The 17479-nt window shown below is 34.0% G+C and overlaps 1 protein-coding gene across 4 annotated transcripts in view; it reads right to left on the bottom strand.

Annotated features, from left to right (window-relative positions):
• Nucleotides 1–17479, bottom strand: part of LOC126881276 (TBC1 domain family member 16) — a 133851-nt gene that overhangs the window by 54514 nt on the left and 61858 nt on the right. For all 4 annotated transcript variants that reach the window (XM_050645469.1, XM_050645465.1, XM_050645468.1 and 1 more), the window contains exons 2-3: nt 16811–17118; nt 8368–8650 (exon numbers count right to left, since the gene is read on the bottom strand). In XM_050645469.1, coding sequence (XP_050501426.1) covers nt 8368–8650; nt 16811–17096 — 569 coding nt within the window. In that variant the 5' untranslated portion in view covers nt 17097–17118. The remainder of the gene's footprint in view (nt 1–8367; nt 8651–16810; nt 17119–17479) is intronic.

The raw sequence follows: 17479 nt of genomic DNA, 5'->3' as shown, positions 1-17479 counted from the left end.
AAGTATAACTGAGTCCTTTAGAACAGTGGTTCCCAACCTTTTTCCCATGATCGCCCCCTTAGACAGGTTTCACCAGTTGTGAATATTACAATCGCCCCCCCCTCAAATAAATTTAATCAGTATAAACGGGGAGTATCCATATTTATTTATTTTTACATTTTGTAAAATGATAAATGGCTATATGTAAAGGAATTGTTAATAGCTTCCTTGGGCCTAGTGTAACTCACATACTTTCTTTATGTCTGGTTCAATGTTGGTTAATAGCAACCTGAAATCCCCTCTTTCTATTATTTCGAGCCTATTTCTTTGTTTCTTTTTCAATATGCATACAGAAGTAAAACCACTAGATATGTTGTGGGGAATCCTAATACCTAATAGTAATCTGATTGCATTCCACAAAATTGGATACAATTCTTTTATCTGCGGCCAAAATCTTTCATACCCACACTACTGAAACAGGCTTTCAATTTCAACATCATGTTTCAAATCATCAAGCTTTCTTGAAAAGAATGACATGCCGTTGAAACTTCCATGCTGAAAGGATTGATAAACCAAGTTGGCATTTTCAGACATTGGGACAGCAGATCTTCTTTCAAGGTTTGAAGGTGGAGACAATATTTGAAGATCCTCAGAATCAACACTTCAGAATATACCTATAGAATTAAATTCTATCATGATTCATAGCTCTCTGTTACTAGACGACATTTTTGTGTTATTATTACCTGCATTGATATACATACACTCAACCAAACTTATGTCACAGTATAAAGAGGGACAGTAGAACTACTCTCCGAAAAATTGGAAGTAAAATCTTTCAACGCGCATGGCGACCGCGCAAGGTTCCCAGTCGCTAGACCACCACCCTTGCATTGCTAGTCGCGTAGAAACGTACGGGTTTTAATAGGGAAAACCCGCATCCACCACTGGTGAATTACCAATTGCGTACTGCCGGTATTACTTCTTGAGATCAAAGTGCCGACATAGAAGAGATTTTACTGTCCCTCTTTATAATGTGCTTATGTGGAATCAACTGATATTTTTTATTATTTTAAGCGAATTAAAGCTTAATTTAATTTTCTTCCATTGCACTTCTCCGAGGCCTAATTACAGGTTATAGAACCAAATCAACATACCTGCGAGCTATTAAATATGGTTGGATGAACATTAAAGGTTTTTTTTACCGATCATAATTCATCCCCAGAACATGGCTATTCTTTCTTTATATTTGGGAACAGATCTGGCAGTTTTCGTTCTTGCTCGTCTTTCTCGCCCTTTAAGTACACGAGCTCGTTAATCTTCTGATTTTACATAACCTACTTTTGTTTGAAAATAGCACACTTTGCCAATTTCCAATGTTCCAGTTTTGGTATTGAAGACACCAATTTACGTGATCAATCTTATGCTGTCTGGATAACTCGGAATCCCGCAACTTTCTCCTGCTATATAGTCCTTGGACACACCAACTGTTCTTCTTATCGTTTCAACTGAAATACTTTCACCTATAGCTTCCAAAAACTACTGGTTTCAAATACCTACATGGTGATTTCATATACATATATATAAATTTGGTTGTGTATATTTACCTTTTATTTTCCTATGGATATCCTATCGAAAGTATCGTATTTTTTCTCAATTACCCATTTCTCGTTTCCCGGATCTAAACGTCCCTTATTGCCCCTTTTTCCCTATCGCCACTGGGATTCCCATTGGGAATCACTGCTTTAGAACATTCAACAATGGGAAAAATACGTTAAAACCGACAAAGTTCTCATCTCGCCAAAAGACCCTCTTTTTTAGAATATTTATTTTTAATATCAAAAAATATTGTCAAAGTAGCACCTGCATCCCCTGTCAGGAAAGAAAGTACATAACTATACATATAGATATTGTTGTATATTTTATATTGGTTAATAGTATGTTTAGATTCAGATGCAACATTCAACTCCTGAATTTCAGATGCACTTACCCAAAAATTTCTAACATTATTAGTAGCTCTCCTACTATTACATATATGTCATTTTCAGTACCTACCTACACAAAAAGGCATGACCGATAAAATCGTGGTTAAACTGCACATTCAAATTCGATGATCTATAAACGATATGTAAATAAATAGTTACAGAACTTAAAAATACCAAAGAAGAAAAAATATGGGAGCAGGTTATAATAGAATTTTCTTATTAGTTTGATTAATAATTTAACTTATTGAAAAATATTTTTCTATAATATCTTTATTATATTTCTACTGTATTCTCTAATACTATCTTTATTCTCTAATACCTTGTATTTAATTGAGTATAGGTATCTATAAGCTTATTAATTTGATAACAATTGTAGGTCTTAATTAGTCGTCTTAATCAATGTAAACAACATTGAAAAAGCTTAAAAGTACTATCTAATGCATATAAATAACTTAGTTTGACAAAAACTACTGGTTTCAAATACCTACATGGTGATTCCATATACATATATATAAATTTGGTTGTGTATATTTACCTTTTATTTTCCTATGGATATCCTATCGAAAGTATCGTATTTTTTCTCAATTACCCATTTCTCGTTTCCCGGATCTAAACGTCCCTTATTGCCCCTTTTTCCCTATCGCCACTGGGATTCCCATTGGGAATCACTGCTTTAGAACATTCAACAATGGGAAAAATACGTTCAAACCGACAAAGTTCTCATCTCGCCAAAAGACCCTCTTTTTTAGAATATTTATTTTTAATATCAAAAAATATTATGTCAAAGTAGCACCTGCATCCCCTGTCAGGAAAGAAAGTACATAACTATACATATAGATATGGTTGTATATTTTATATTGGTTAATAGTATGTTTAGATTCAGATGCAACATTCAACTCCTGAATTTCAGATGCACTTACCCAAAAATGTCTAACATTATTAGTAGCTCTCCTACTATTACATATATGTCATTTTCAGTACCTACCTACACAAAAAGGCATGACCGATAAAATCGTGGTTAAACTGCACATTCAAATTCGATGATCTATAAACGATATGTAAATAAATAGTTACAGAACTTAAAAATACCAAAGAAGAAAAAATATGGGAGCAGGTTATAATAGAATTTTCTTATTAGTTTGATTAATAATTTAACTTATTGAAAAATATTTTTCTATAATATCTTTATTATATTTCTACTGTATTCTCTAATACTATCTTTATTCTCTAATACCTTGTATTTAATTGAGTATAGGTATCTATAAGCTTATTAATTTGATAACAATTGTAGGTCTTAATTAGTCGTCTTAATGAATGTAAACAACATTGAAAAAGCTTAAAAGTACTATCTAATGCATATAAATAACTTAGTTTGACAAGGTTTCCAATGTTTTATCATTATTTAGTCATTGCTATTTTCTTGACCTAGAATAGGTAAATACCTACGCTCAAAATATTTTCTTTGAAAAAACAATAGACTTCTAGGCTAAAATTATATTCGGAGGCAACAATATACTTCTACTTAATGCGGCGTACAAAATCCTATCTTATGCCGCGTCCGCATTGGCAAATTCTTCGTGCGTACCAGCTGTTCGTCGCAAATATTTGTGTGCTCGAAGTAAATTGTGCTAGTGTGGACGTGTTCGTCGCATAAATCGGACGCAAGAATTTTCGACGCACACAACGCACACGCTCTATCGGTTATCATTTTCGAGCAAAGATCAAATGATTTGAGCACCGCCTCCTCACTGTTAAAAATTTGCGACGCAAATTCTTGCGACGAACCATTAGTTCAATACGCACGAAAAATTTACCAATGCGGACGCGCCATAATGCGTATTAAACTAATGGTTCGTCGCAAGAATTTGCGTCGCAAATTTTTACCAGTGAGGACGCGGTGCTCAAATCATTTGATCTTCGCTCGAAAAGGATAACCGATGGAGCGTGTGCGTCCAGGGCTGCCGCTAAGGTGTTGGCCGCCCGTGTGCAACTTAATATTTGCCGCCCCCCTTTTAACACTTTAGTCGTTTCAACATATAGGTACTAGGATTTAAAGAAATGTGCAGGAGATACATCGTAACCGTAACGGGTATATGAAAAATAATTGCTCTCATCTCGACGTTACTTTTAGACCTGGATCCCGCGTACCAAAAAAAAGTTGATTAATAGCAAGCTGAAAATTAGTTAATGGCTTAACGGTGCGGTGTCTAGTCGGACAAACTTTGATGTATGGGAACATTAGAACAGGGGAAGTTTTAATTATTGAACAGCTTAAAAGTTTGGAACGTCAGACTACGAAAACGTTCCATGAATTTTGTTGGACATAACATCCAATTGATTTGTTACCATATCATTAAATTCTCATGCAAAAAAAGAACATGTAAAATGACAGGAATCATGTTGGTTAGTAATAGCAGTCTGATTTTTGCTGAGAGTTTAATGAAAGGGTAACAAATCAATCGGATGTTCTGTCCGACAAAATACATGGGAAGTTTTCGTAATCTGACGTTCCAAATTTTTAAACTGTTCCACAATTAAAACTTCTTCTGTTCCAGTGTTCCCGTACATCAAAGTTTGCACGACTAGACACCGTTAAGCTATTAACAAATTTTCAGCTTGCTATTAATCGACTTTTTTTGGCACGCGGGATCCAGGCTATTTGAAATACAGTAGTGTGCAAAAGAAACGGGCACACTACTATATAGGTATATCTATCTATTACAAACAAAATCGTTTATCAAAAGCGTGTCTAAAATCATCAAATTCTCAACTTAGGCTGAACTATAACCCATCTATAACCATACATAAGCATAAAGGAACAATATTATAACAAAGCAACCATCGAGTAATAAAAAATTTTTTTTTAAACCATCGAGTAATAAAAAATACTTTTTTTATTGTCGTGTCGTACTCTCTTAACAAATCATAAATGTTTAGAATTTGAAAAATTTGCATATGGACCACGTAGATAAAAATATACTTAAAGTCTTAAAACCGCCAGCCACTTTGAATTAAAAAGCATTCCCGGAACTACTTTGTGACTGCTGCTGCAAATGGGCAGTTCATATAATAAATAACATTTTCTGGCATTTTTGTTTAGATTGTTTAGAATATTAGAGTTTATAGAAATATCTGAATCATTACTAGTGGTTTTTTGAATTTATTTTCGTTTAAAAAAAATTATCATCAGTGGACTGCTTTTGGCCGCCCCTATAATCGGCCGCCCGTGTGCGATGCACACTTTGCACACATGGTAGCGGCGGCCCTGTGTGCGTCGAACATTTTTGCGTCCGATTTATGCAACGAACACCTCCACACTAGCACAATTTACTTCGAGCACGCAAATATTTGCGACGAACAGCTGGTACGCACGAAAAATTTATCAGTGCGGACGCGGCATAACATCCTAAAGTAGGTTCTTTTGTAGACAATTTCATATGGGAATACCAAGCCGGATTCAGAATAAAAAAATTGAATATAGATCAGATTTTTACTTTAAGACAGCTGCTTGAAAAAAGATAGGAATTCAATAGAACTATTCATAATATCTTCATAGATTTCTGACATCAGATTTCTTGAGTACATCAAAAAAGGGATCAGATGTCGAATGAAATGGCAGAACTTTCCGTGCCAAAGAAACATATCCAGCTCGTTACGGATAGATAACAAACTCTCAGAATTGTTAAACACCTCTCCTTTTTAATATAATCCTGGAGAAAATAGTAACAACAGTACAAATTACAACATAACTACCTACTGACAGTAATTGGCCAAAAATTACTACGGAAGATGGCATTGACATTGTAGGGAACACAGTCACCAACATGAAGGGGACTTTCAATAAATTAGAGGTAGAGACAAAATAAACTGGTCTAAGGGTAAATGAAGAGAAAACCAAATATCTGTGCATTAACAGACAGAAGAGACGAATATATATAAGAGCCTAACACGAACATCAAAAATCAGGATATAAAAAACAGTGATTAGACCGGTGCTCATGAATGAGTGTGAGACGTGGACGCTAACAAAAGCAATGAAAAGGAAACTAGATGTTTTGAGAAAAATTCCTCAGAAGAATATTTGGACCTTACCACAACCCGAATACATACTAACCACTACCGAATGAGAACAAATAGATACCGAGGTCAAATAGATGTACCTAGAAGAGATTAAATCCTAATCCTAAAATCTAAGACGGGCAGTGTATGTTCATAAACTCCCTAATAACCGCCTTGCCAAGCTAACTTACCCAACTATCATAGACGACTATTAGAGATCGAAGCGAATCACTGGAGTGAGTTTGGAAGCAGGGATGTCCATAAATAAATCAAAAACAAAGATTATGATCATATACATATAGAAGATATATAAGCAATCAGTCAGACATTGTCATAATCAATGATATCGAACTAGTTAATCAGTTGGTATATCCGGGCAACCTAATAACCAACTCTGGACATTGCACCAAAGAAATAAAAACAAGATCAGCCATGTCCAAGAAAGCAATGACGATACAAAGATAAGGCTTATAAAAATAATGTAATAGTCTTCAAAGAACCGCAACAAAGAAATTGTTAAACACACTATAGAAGCGTTTGAAAATGTTTTGCTGGCGAAGAATGTTGTATCGCAAGAACAACCAACGAGTCTGTTCTTAGACAGCTGCACGTTACACGCTGCACATAGAGATTGCAATTGCTGGATTCAACATCCAGCACTCCAGCTAAATCCAGCGCTTTTTTTACATGCTGGATCCAGAAAACCGTGCTAGATCCAGCAGCGCGGATCCGCAAACGTGCCAAATTCGAAACAAGTTACTTAATATCTTCATTAGCCTCTTTATTCAAAGCCTTGAGTCGGCAACTTGTCATTCTATCGCGCTAGCAGTAGCTCTGTATGCTGGAAAGTTTCTACGGCCTAAAAGTTTGCATCAATAAAGCGTTGATAGACATTGATTCTGTGATAAAATTCTCTACTGGCGAATGGTCAATAATCAATCAATCAATCAAGTTAATCGCCACTCTTTAACCGGTGAAACTGGCTGCAGAAAGTCCACTTTGATAACGGCCGACACAACCATGAAATTGACAAACTAAATATCCAGGACTCTAGCATTAGTGCCGATCTATCGGAAGCACTACGCAACAGAATCGCGGAACGGCGCCTCTCTGAAATTACATATACATTAGTGTAGGTACTTACAAAATCCAAAAAATTATGACTAAGGACTAAACAATCCTGGTTATTTCCCCACGCCGAAAAAAAAGCAATGTGACAAGAGATAAAAAATTTGCTGTTGAGTCGTATAAATAAGTGGTTATGGAACCAGTGCAAGAGGACATAATGGAAGAAGATGGGCCAACTATTCCGGAGCCCATGACTTGAGATTAAATTGAAACGAGAAAGAGAAAACTTTTATAACCAAAAAAAAAACTGGTTCTAAAAAAGATTACGAAAAGATTTTGGAAAAAGAAATAGCCGTGTATAAGATCGAATGAGTGAAAAGCGATCATTTCTGCATGGTCTATGACTATTTGATGACCTTAAAACCGACCAGCATAGAGGCCGAAAGGGCTTTCTCCGCAAGCGGCAGTTGCATATGTGCCGTTCTGTACGAAGTAGGTTAGGTTTTTTAAGATCTCACTTCCAAAAAACTAAATAATTCATGTTTCTGTTGTTTAAAAACTTAGAATACAGACAAAAAAGACTTAAAATCGTGTTTTTATTTTGATTCCACATTTTGCTGGATCCGCGCTGGATCCAGCTGGATTCAGGCCAATCTTGCAAAAATTCATCTGGACTGAAAATACTGCTGGATTGCAATCCGTAGCTACACATTGTGACCGAAAAAATCACCGCTTACTTTGGTCATGTGGTGAGTAGAGATGGTCTGGAGAAGCAGACATTGTAAGAAATGGTGCAAGGAGCGAGAGCCTGGGGAAGATTACCAACAAGGTATGTGCACCACATTACAAAAGAGGTCGGAGTTCCACTAAACCTTTTTGCATTAGAGTTGCAGAGTATAGAGAAAGATGGAGACGAGGCACTATGTCCGAATCAGACGACTAACTAGGAAAAATTAATAGGTATGTGTTAGTGATTTTCTTCTTCATGCCACTTAAAAGTTTGTTAGTTTTTACAATAAATAAGAAAAATTCGATTTTCAAAAAATGCAACCTGATTCAACTCAGTTTCTTTTTTGTCTATCTCGCACGAAACTTTCAATAGACAAAAGTAGACAAAAAGGCATATAGGGGATAAAATCGTGCTTGAACTTCTTACAGAAATTCGACGATCTCAAGAATTAGACTAATAATCATCAATTAATCTGAACAAATAAAATTAAAGCCGTTTCTTTTAAATTCTTATTATTTTTTGTTATTCCAAATCGAGTTGAATAACTTACCTCGAAAACTCAAAATAGTCTCCAGGATCCTTAACGCTATCGGGTGTTTGTATTATTTCTATCTCAGGATTAGAAATATCCACGTTAATGCTGATTCCCTGCTTGTCGCTTCCCTCTGAGCTTAAATCAGACATATCCAGGCGATCTCTGTCATCGTAGTTTAAGAAAGGATTAGTACTCTTAAACTCCACAACGGGATGCCTCTCGATGCCAAAGTCGTTGGAATCATTCGACGTTAAACTTTCCAAACTGTATCTCTTGTTGTAGTGTTTTAGAGGTGTACCTTAAAGAAAATTTATTTTTAGTTTAAACGGAGTCATTAACAAAGTAATGGTTTATATTACATATGACGATATCACTAATAATATGTAAAATAATGTATTTCTGGTCCATAAGAAAAATGGTCTATTTTATAAAAAAATAAATAAAAGAGAAAATCCCAGTGGTTGGGGATTTCATTGGATAGACGGAAAATACTGCATAGGTTAATAAGTATATAGGCAAGTTCTTGAGGATAGATAGAAAAGTGGCGAAAGGCAGTTAACAAATCTGCGTTTGCTATTTTGTTTGTGAAATGGAATAAAAAGTTATCCCATATATTTAATTTTTAATACGTAACGGTTTTAATGTTTTATTTGTATTTATTAAAAGATTTCTATTTATTAATCGAGCTATATTTTATTATATGTTAGCTCTTCTTCGTTAAATGCTAAATATTGTAGTTTCAAAGTCAAAAGACGGGAAAACTATGCATTTTTCGAGGATAACTTGTTCAAACTAATTTAAAGCATTTAAAAATATCCATCTCCAGAAATAAAAAAAAAAGTCTCTAGCTGACAAATTAAGTGACTTATAATGAAAAGAATGTCGGTCGATATTATTTTCAGCAAAAAGTGATCGGAAGCAACCTCCTAATCACCACCCTAATTAAAATTAGTTATTGACCTTACTTGGTCTTCTTTATTTATGTATTATTAATATGTTCTAAAAGTTTGACCGGCCTAGAATGATTAGTTTTTATAAAAATTGAGTTAAAAGCGAATAACGAATTTTTGTAGTTTAGTAAAAAATGTAATTTTCTTCAGAATAGAAAGATTAGCATCATAGATACGAAAAGATGTTTCAATATGAAATTGTAGGTTATTTCATTTCCAAGAACTTGGCATAAAATTTTTTTTTCTACGGTAAAAATTGAGTGAATCGTAAATGAGTATTATCGAAAACATTGATTTTTTCGATATAAAACTAACTCTTTCGATAGCGAATAAATCGTAAACTATTAATTTTATCAAAGAAATTTATAGAACATTTTTAGCTTAAAATGAATGTTTTTATCAACTTTTGCGGTCAAAATATAATAAAAAGTTTCCACCCCCGAGATGGGGTGGCAACCACCCCATAGTAAAAGCGCCTTTCGGCATCATATAGATTTTGATTCTTGGACTATCCACTACTTATTCTCAAATTTTTAAGCAAATTGATCCATTCTGTAAAAATTGCGAGGTGAAAAGCTTGGGTTCCTGGACTAATTACAGATCTAGTGGATATTTATATCATAGTAAATTACTTCTTTCTGTAAATTGTACACCCCACGTTTATGGTGTGTTCCGCCCTTTCCAGGATTTTGTTACCTAATTTTAGTACAATCTGACAAACGATAGCTTGCGGGTGACCTTGCGCGGCAATACTCAGCGAGAAATACACAATACGAGAAGGTCAGCCGTCAGTTCTCGCTTGTCGGATTGTACTGAGTCTTAGATATTAATTTTTCCTATCACCATCCATTTTGTTTTCTTTGAGTTAATTGTTAAGGCCTATGTATTACAAAGGGCTTAAAAATCAAGTCAAAGAAAACAAAATGTATGGTGATCGGAAAAATTAATATCGTGGACTCAGTACTAAAATTAGATAACAAAATCCTGGAAAGGGTAAAACACTTTAGATATCTGGTAGGTGGATTGATCGCAGGGTGGAAAGTGATGAGGAAATTTCTACCAGAATAGAACTTGCACGAAAAAGCTTTATTAGCTGGCGTTCTGTATTGTGCAGTAGAAGTCTGTCATTTACCACACGTTTGCGAGAATTGAAGTGCTACGTCTGGTCCGTTTTGTTGTATGTGAAACTTGGACAACAAAAGTGAAGAATCTCAACAAATTAGAAGGGTTCGAGTTGTGGTGTTACCCTCGCATGCTCAGACTCTTGTGGACAGCACACATATCCAACGGACGTGTGCTGGAGACGATGCACAAAGAGCGAGAATTGATATTCTTCTTCTTCTTATTCCTCTTATATCAGGCCTCTTGGCCTGTTTTTAACCGATTTTGAGCTTGTATTCGTAGCTGTGATGTTGACTGCCAGCTATCTCGCCTCCTTTTAAAGGGCTTTCCTATTGGTCTCTTGCCTGTTGGCTTCGAATCTCTGGCTATACGGGCTATTCTCTTGCTGTCCATTCTCGTCACATGCTGATTCCACTCTCGTCGTCTCTGTCTTCCCCACCGTACTATATCTTGTATGTTACAGAGATCTCTCATTCTGTCGTTCGGTATTCTGTTTCTCAGTGTTTTCCCCGTTATTGACCTCAACGTTCCCATTTCTGATGTTCTCAGTATCCTCTTGGTTTCTGCTGTGTTACATCTTGTTTCTATCGAACTCCGCCTGCGCGCTGTTGTGTGGACTAAGTAGCTCAGCAGCGGGTTGTCGGTCCCAACCCGGATAAAGAAGGAGGGTTCGAGGGTGAGGCTAGCGACCTACCACGGTAAAAACGAAAATGCTCATAGAGCCGATCATCAAGTCTCGGATACCGGACAGAGAATTGATCAACGTCATAAAAATGAGAAAGGTTCAATACTTCGGTCATATAATGAGAGGACCTAAATATCGCTTACTTCGGTTGATCATTCTGGCACAATCGAAGGAAAACGCTGGGTTGGAAGAAAACAACTGTCCTGGCTGAGTAACATTAGACAATGGACAGGTCGAACCGTCGAGGAATTGTTTCATATATATGCTGACCGAGAAACATTTTATCAGCTTTTATCAGCATACGACGATAGCCAACGCTTGAATACAAGCACGACATACAAAGAAGAAGAAGAAGAAGAAGACGTTTATGGTTTAACCTCTGATCCTTTGGCGTGCTGTCAGCCATTATGAAATAAAGTATAGATAGGTCCATCTCTACGTATATTCTGACAATCTGTGTCTCTGCGCACTCAAATGCTTCAGTGTACCAATTAATTTTTTAAGTAGGTAAATTTTGGAAGCAATTTTATTAGCAAAGTAATACAGTGGCGGATTTAGAGATTGGCCTTGGCGCATTGGGAGGGGACATTTGCCTTAGGGGGGAACTTTCAATGAAACACCAACCAAAACACATCAAAAAGATAAACCCAGAGACATAAATAATAATTTATCTACTCTATGGCATATTATGTATAAGTTTTTAGTTTGTGAAAACTGTCATTATACAGGGTGATTGATTAGTAGGGTAAAGCTCAATAGCTCCGCTATAGTAATAGATAGCAATAAAAGTTATTAACAAAAATTTTAGCCACCTATGAGCTTCATATTACAAAATTAGTTAGAATGTTACAGGGTGTTCAATAACACAGTGGCAGACCAAACTTATGTTTTTTTAAATGGAACACCCTATATTTTATTTTAAATTAGAAATCCTGTCAACTTCTCCATCACAAAAATATAAAGGTTTGTTATGTTATACAGGGTATTTACAAAGTTATAACCAATTTTATATGAAAATCGTAACAAGTTCAACTCTCTGTATAAATAAAAATAAGCAAAACAACAATGGTTTATTAATACCATATTTTTTAACGTATAGTCAAAATTTTAAAGAATGGTCGATATTGCTAATTTTCTTTATATCAAATACAGGGTGAGTCAAAACGCAAGTACATTATTTTCTCAGTAATTTTAAATGGAACACCCTGTATTTTATATCACTATTGCAAATTACCATTACCGTACTTTAATTTTTAGAGAACATTCCCCATGTCTAAATTTATTAGTTTTCGAGATATTTTAATCTTTCAATGGACCAGTAGCGTGGCCACCCAAATCACCAGAATTTAATAAACTGGACTGATTTTTTTGGGGTTACGTTAATAATGAAGTTTATAAAATACATCCAACAACAAGGGATGAGATGAAAAATAGAATACAAAGTGTATTTCGATGTGTTAATTTACAAATGCTCCGTAGAGTAGGTAAGTAGCTCATTCAATGATCGTTTTTAGGCGTACATAAATGTACACCTTATGTACACCTTATAAATGTAGGAGATAATTTTGAACACCTTATGTAATTAAATATTAAAAATATTTTATTAAAAGTAGCTTCTAATTTTTTCAAACATGTTTTTTGAAAAATGTATTACTGATAAATTATGTTTCGTTCTTTATTTGTTACATTGTTACATTTACATACAAAAGTAGTGTTTAATTGTCTTCACAAAATATTGTATTTTGTGTTTGTGTGTTTTTTTGTAAAATTTATTACTAATTTTCTTTGTTTATTTGTTGCATTTACATAAAAAGATAGTTTTTAATTGTTTCAAAAATGTTGCATGTAGTGGTTGTGTTTTTGTTTTTAAAATGTATTACTAATAAATTATTTTTATTTATTTATTTGCTACCGTGTTACATTGATTACCGGATTGATAATCGGTAATCTTCAATTGTCAATTCAGTCATGGCTTACTTAAAATTTAGATAAATTTAAACACCTAAAATAATTTGCTCTGAAAAATGAAAATATCTCGAAAACTAATAAATTTAGGCATAGGGAATATTATATAAAAATTAAAGTACGTTAATGTTACTTTTCAATAATGATATAAAATACAGAGTGTTCCATTTAACATTACTGAGAAAATAATGTACTTGCGTTTTGACTCACCCTGTATTTGATATAAAGAAAATTAGCAATATCAATAATTCTTAAAAATTTTGACAATAAATAAAAAAATATGGCATTAAGAAACCATTGCTGTTGTGCTTATTTTTATTTATACAGGGAGTTGAACTTGTTACGATTTTCATACAATTGGTTATAACTTTGTAAATACCCTGTATAACATTACAAACCTTTATATTTTTGTGATGGAGAAGTTAACAGGATTTCGAATATAAAATAAAATATAGAATGTTCCATTTAAAAAAACAAAAGTTAGGTCTGCCACTGTGTTATCGAACACCCTGTAAGATTCTAACTAATTTTGTAATATGAAGCTCAAAAGTGGCTAAAATTTTTGTTATTAACTTTTATTGCTATCTATTACTATAGCGGAGCTATTGAGCTTTACCCTACTAATCAATCACCCTGTAGATAGCAGTGCGTGAAGGGTTTAAAGTGAGCGTGAAGTAACAATGTATTTTAAATGGGATTTACTTTTTCGCACACTTTCAATGGGTTTTTTTGGCACACTTTCATATAATCAAATATCCTTAACTTTCGCGTTGTCATGGTGATGACAATATGAGCAATGACTTACAACAAAATTTTTGACATTGTGGTTTGAAAGTAGTTAGGTTTTTTAAATGTCAAACTTCTAAAAATTGTAGAATAGAAATGAATTCCAGTGACGAAGAGTTACACTTTTTTTATTTGTTTATCGTAGATAAAATATTGTATGAAATTGTGTGTGAAGTACTTTTTGCGAACTTACGCGATGTATAGCACTCGCTCCGTTGTCGCTCGTGCTCCAAAAATCGCGTGCGTTCGCAAAAAGCATACTTCACGAACTGTTTTATAAATAACTATTATGTATATGCATTAAGTTCTCTTAATTTTACTAAATAACGTGTTTATTGGGTTGAATTTGTGTGTCTGTGGTCACTGTGTTGGAAGTTTCATGTCAACTAATATATTTTTATATTTCAACAATTTTTTTCTTTTATTTTGGACTTTGTTAGAGGAGAAGGAATTTCCCATTTTCCCTCCTGTAGATCCGCCACAGAGTAGTATAGAGATGTTTTGGTTAATATTACATTATTACCATTGAATGGGGAGTAATAATGGAAATGGGGGGAGTGAATAATTTAGTAAGTGTTGCCAATAAAGGAGAATGAACTATAAATGTGTTTTAAATTCTTATTATTACAAACTAGTATAAACACGTGAACAATTAACACACTTTCTATTGATAAGAGGCTCCTTAAGTATGCACAAGTTTTTAACTACTAAACAATAGAACAAAAACTTCAACATATTTTTTGTTTTACGCGTTTGTCATCTTAATTATTAAATAGCAAATAATAGACCAGTCTGTATCATCGCCCCCGTTAGGTAAATTATTCCGATTCGATTTTTTTGCACAAACTGACTAAGAAAGAGATCCTTATAACATTTGGATCATTCTGAGCAAAAAGGTTTCTCGTGATTTTTCTCTAAAATTGATATTTGTCGAGTTATATGCGATTTACAATATAAAAAAATGCGAAAATGGCCATTCTCAAGAATGGTTTGTAATAACGTCCGAGAAATCGTGTACACAAAGCCCCGATGGATTATTGGTAGAGCATTCGACTACAGATCGCGGAGGTCCCGGGTTTAAATCCGGACACGGACGATTCTTTTTTTCTTTTTTTTCTTTTTATTTAATTTTTGGTATTGTTTTAATAAAAAATTTTTGAAAGTGGTAATATCAAAATTAGTTTAATAATTAAATAAAATACAAATAAACTGTTTTAAGTATATTTATTTAGTTGAAATCATATAATAGAAGTAAAACTTCTTACAAAGTACACACACATTCTGTTTTTATATTAAATTCATTGACAAAAAAGGAGGATGTATGTAAAATTTTTATTTCAAAATACATTTACTACTGTCAGAAAACAGGAAAAAAATGTTTATTCGAAAAATTATCATTGCTTTTCGCTTAAATTAATTGTTCAAACTTCCAAAAAGCAGGTGCCTAGCAGGCTTGAACATTGAATTGCAGCGATAAACAATGTTTATTTTTCAAAACATTTTTTTTATGTTTTCTGATAATAGTAAAAAGTATTTTGTATTAAATAAATTACATACATTCTTCTTTTCTTGTCAATTAATTTAATTTAAAAAATTGTTTTTAGACACCCTGTATAAATAATTATGTTAATGTTTACATTACTAAATAGAGAATTGAATAACCTTTCAAATGAGCTAGCACACGACCCCTACTCTCATTAAAAAAATATAGATTACGTCATCACGCCCAGATAGATGACGTCACGCGTGTGATATATATGCCAAAATATCATAATCTAAAAATAGAAATCGACTTATTTCGGGATTTTCCGTCTCCGGTTTTCGAAATAACGAATTTATTACCGAGAAAATGGTTATGATTTTCTTCCGTCAATAATTGCTGGCGATTAATCTAATTGTTATTATTATCTTATATTATTTTGCCATCAAGAAATAAGACGAAAACGTCCAGATAAGCTCTCACACGGTGTCATTCTTCTGCACGATAATGCTCGCCCTCATGTTGCCAAAGTAGTGAAAGAAAATCTACAACGGAAGAGATGGAGGATAGAAGAGTATCCACCCTATAGTCCCGATTTATCGGCTTGTGATTTTCACATCTTTTGGGCCACTGAAAAAAGCACTAAAAGGCGTTTTCAGGCAGACGAAGAAGTACAATATGCCGTAAAAGAATTCTTCGACCAAGATAAATTCTTTGGATGGCAAACTTGCCATCGGCAAACGGTGTGCGAAACAATGGGATATGTGCCGTCATTGTAGTGTTAATTATTTGTAGATATATTCTGGACCAAAGATGTTGTTCCATCTCCTTATAGTTTAGTTAATTTTAGTTTTTTCGATTTTATTTTACGATGTAAAATCATATCAGACCATTCTTAAAGTTTGGGTAAATTATTTTCCAGAAATCTCTTAAAAGATTAAAATACATACATTCATTCTTACCTATATTTCTGGGTAACATTTGTCATTTGTATCATAATCCTCTTTAGAAAGTAGGTATTTGGAAAGTTAGGCGAGTCAAGCGGTTATTGTCCCCTTCTGAGAAGGAAAGTGATAAAAGGTTTTCAACGGTTTTGTAATTACGTTTTTTCCAAAGTGAAATTTTGTAGGACAGATATAGACATTTTTGTTTTCCCCACCACCAGGGATTTCTGGTCGAGAGTCGTTTTGTAATTTTAGTAGTATTCAGTAGCGAGCGAAAATTAGATCTCTAAACACGTGTAGCAATCAATAAAGAGTTCTATCAAAAAGTGTCGCCGTATATTATTTTAATTTGCTAAAGTAATATGTATTTTATAGCAACGTATATTCACGGTAAAATAATTGTGGGTCAAACAGATTTATTTCAATTGAACAAGCCTCGTACCTATTTATTTTTATTAGTGAATTATTTTCCTCGTCCTTTATGAATAAAATATAGTTTTTACTCGTATATGTGTACTTTACTTACCAATTAAGTTCGTGTTTTTCGTGATAGACGAATTCGGTATCCACGTCAAGAAAAGCGTAGGCCTGCGAGTATCATTATACTGATCAATGAAAACCTTTGTAGTGATGGTTAGATAACCGGGATTATGCAGATCATTGTCATGTCTCGCTGTAGCAGGAGGATGCACGCAGATGTTGTTCTTACAAAAGAGGATCTCATTGTCCTCATATTCTGGAGTTTTTAAAGTGTCCTCTTCAGGGCCAAGAATGTAGGTCGATGCCCGTCGGATAATGTCCGTTAGAGGCATTATCGATTTATTTGATCTCTACCTGAAACCAAAACGTACAATTATTATTATTGGTAAGACAATATTACAATGTAAACTTATAATTTATTTATTTATAGTTAATTGAGTAAGGTACACCGTTTTTAATAAAGATATCTTTCAGTTTCAGAGTTTATTATCAGTGATCTGAATCTGAATTAACGAATGAAATTTTTGGATACATATACAGTAGAACCCCGCAAATCCGAACTAATTGGGGGGATAGCCTGTTCGGATTCCAAAAAGTTCGGATTATCCGAAAGTTAGCCTTAACTAGTAGTTCAAAGCTTTCATTGTGATTTTGAGTAGCCAAACGTTCTCGCAAGAGTGTGGACAATATTTTTGGACTCGATGTGACTACGAGA

Source organism: Diabrotica virgifera, chromosome 3 (genome assembly GCF_917563875.1).
Source record: "Diabrotica virgifera virgifera chromosome 3, PGI_DIABVI_V3a".
Classification (NCBI taxonomy): Eukaryota; Metazoa; Arthropoda; class Insecta; order Coleoptera; family Chrysomelidae; genus Diabrotica; species Diabrotica virgifera.
Note: the sequence above shows the minus strand (reverse complement) of the source record. Positions and strands in the feature narration are given on the sequence as shown.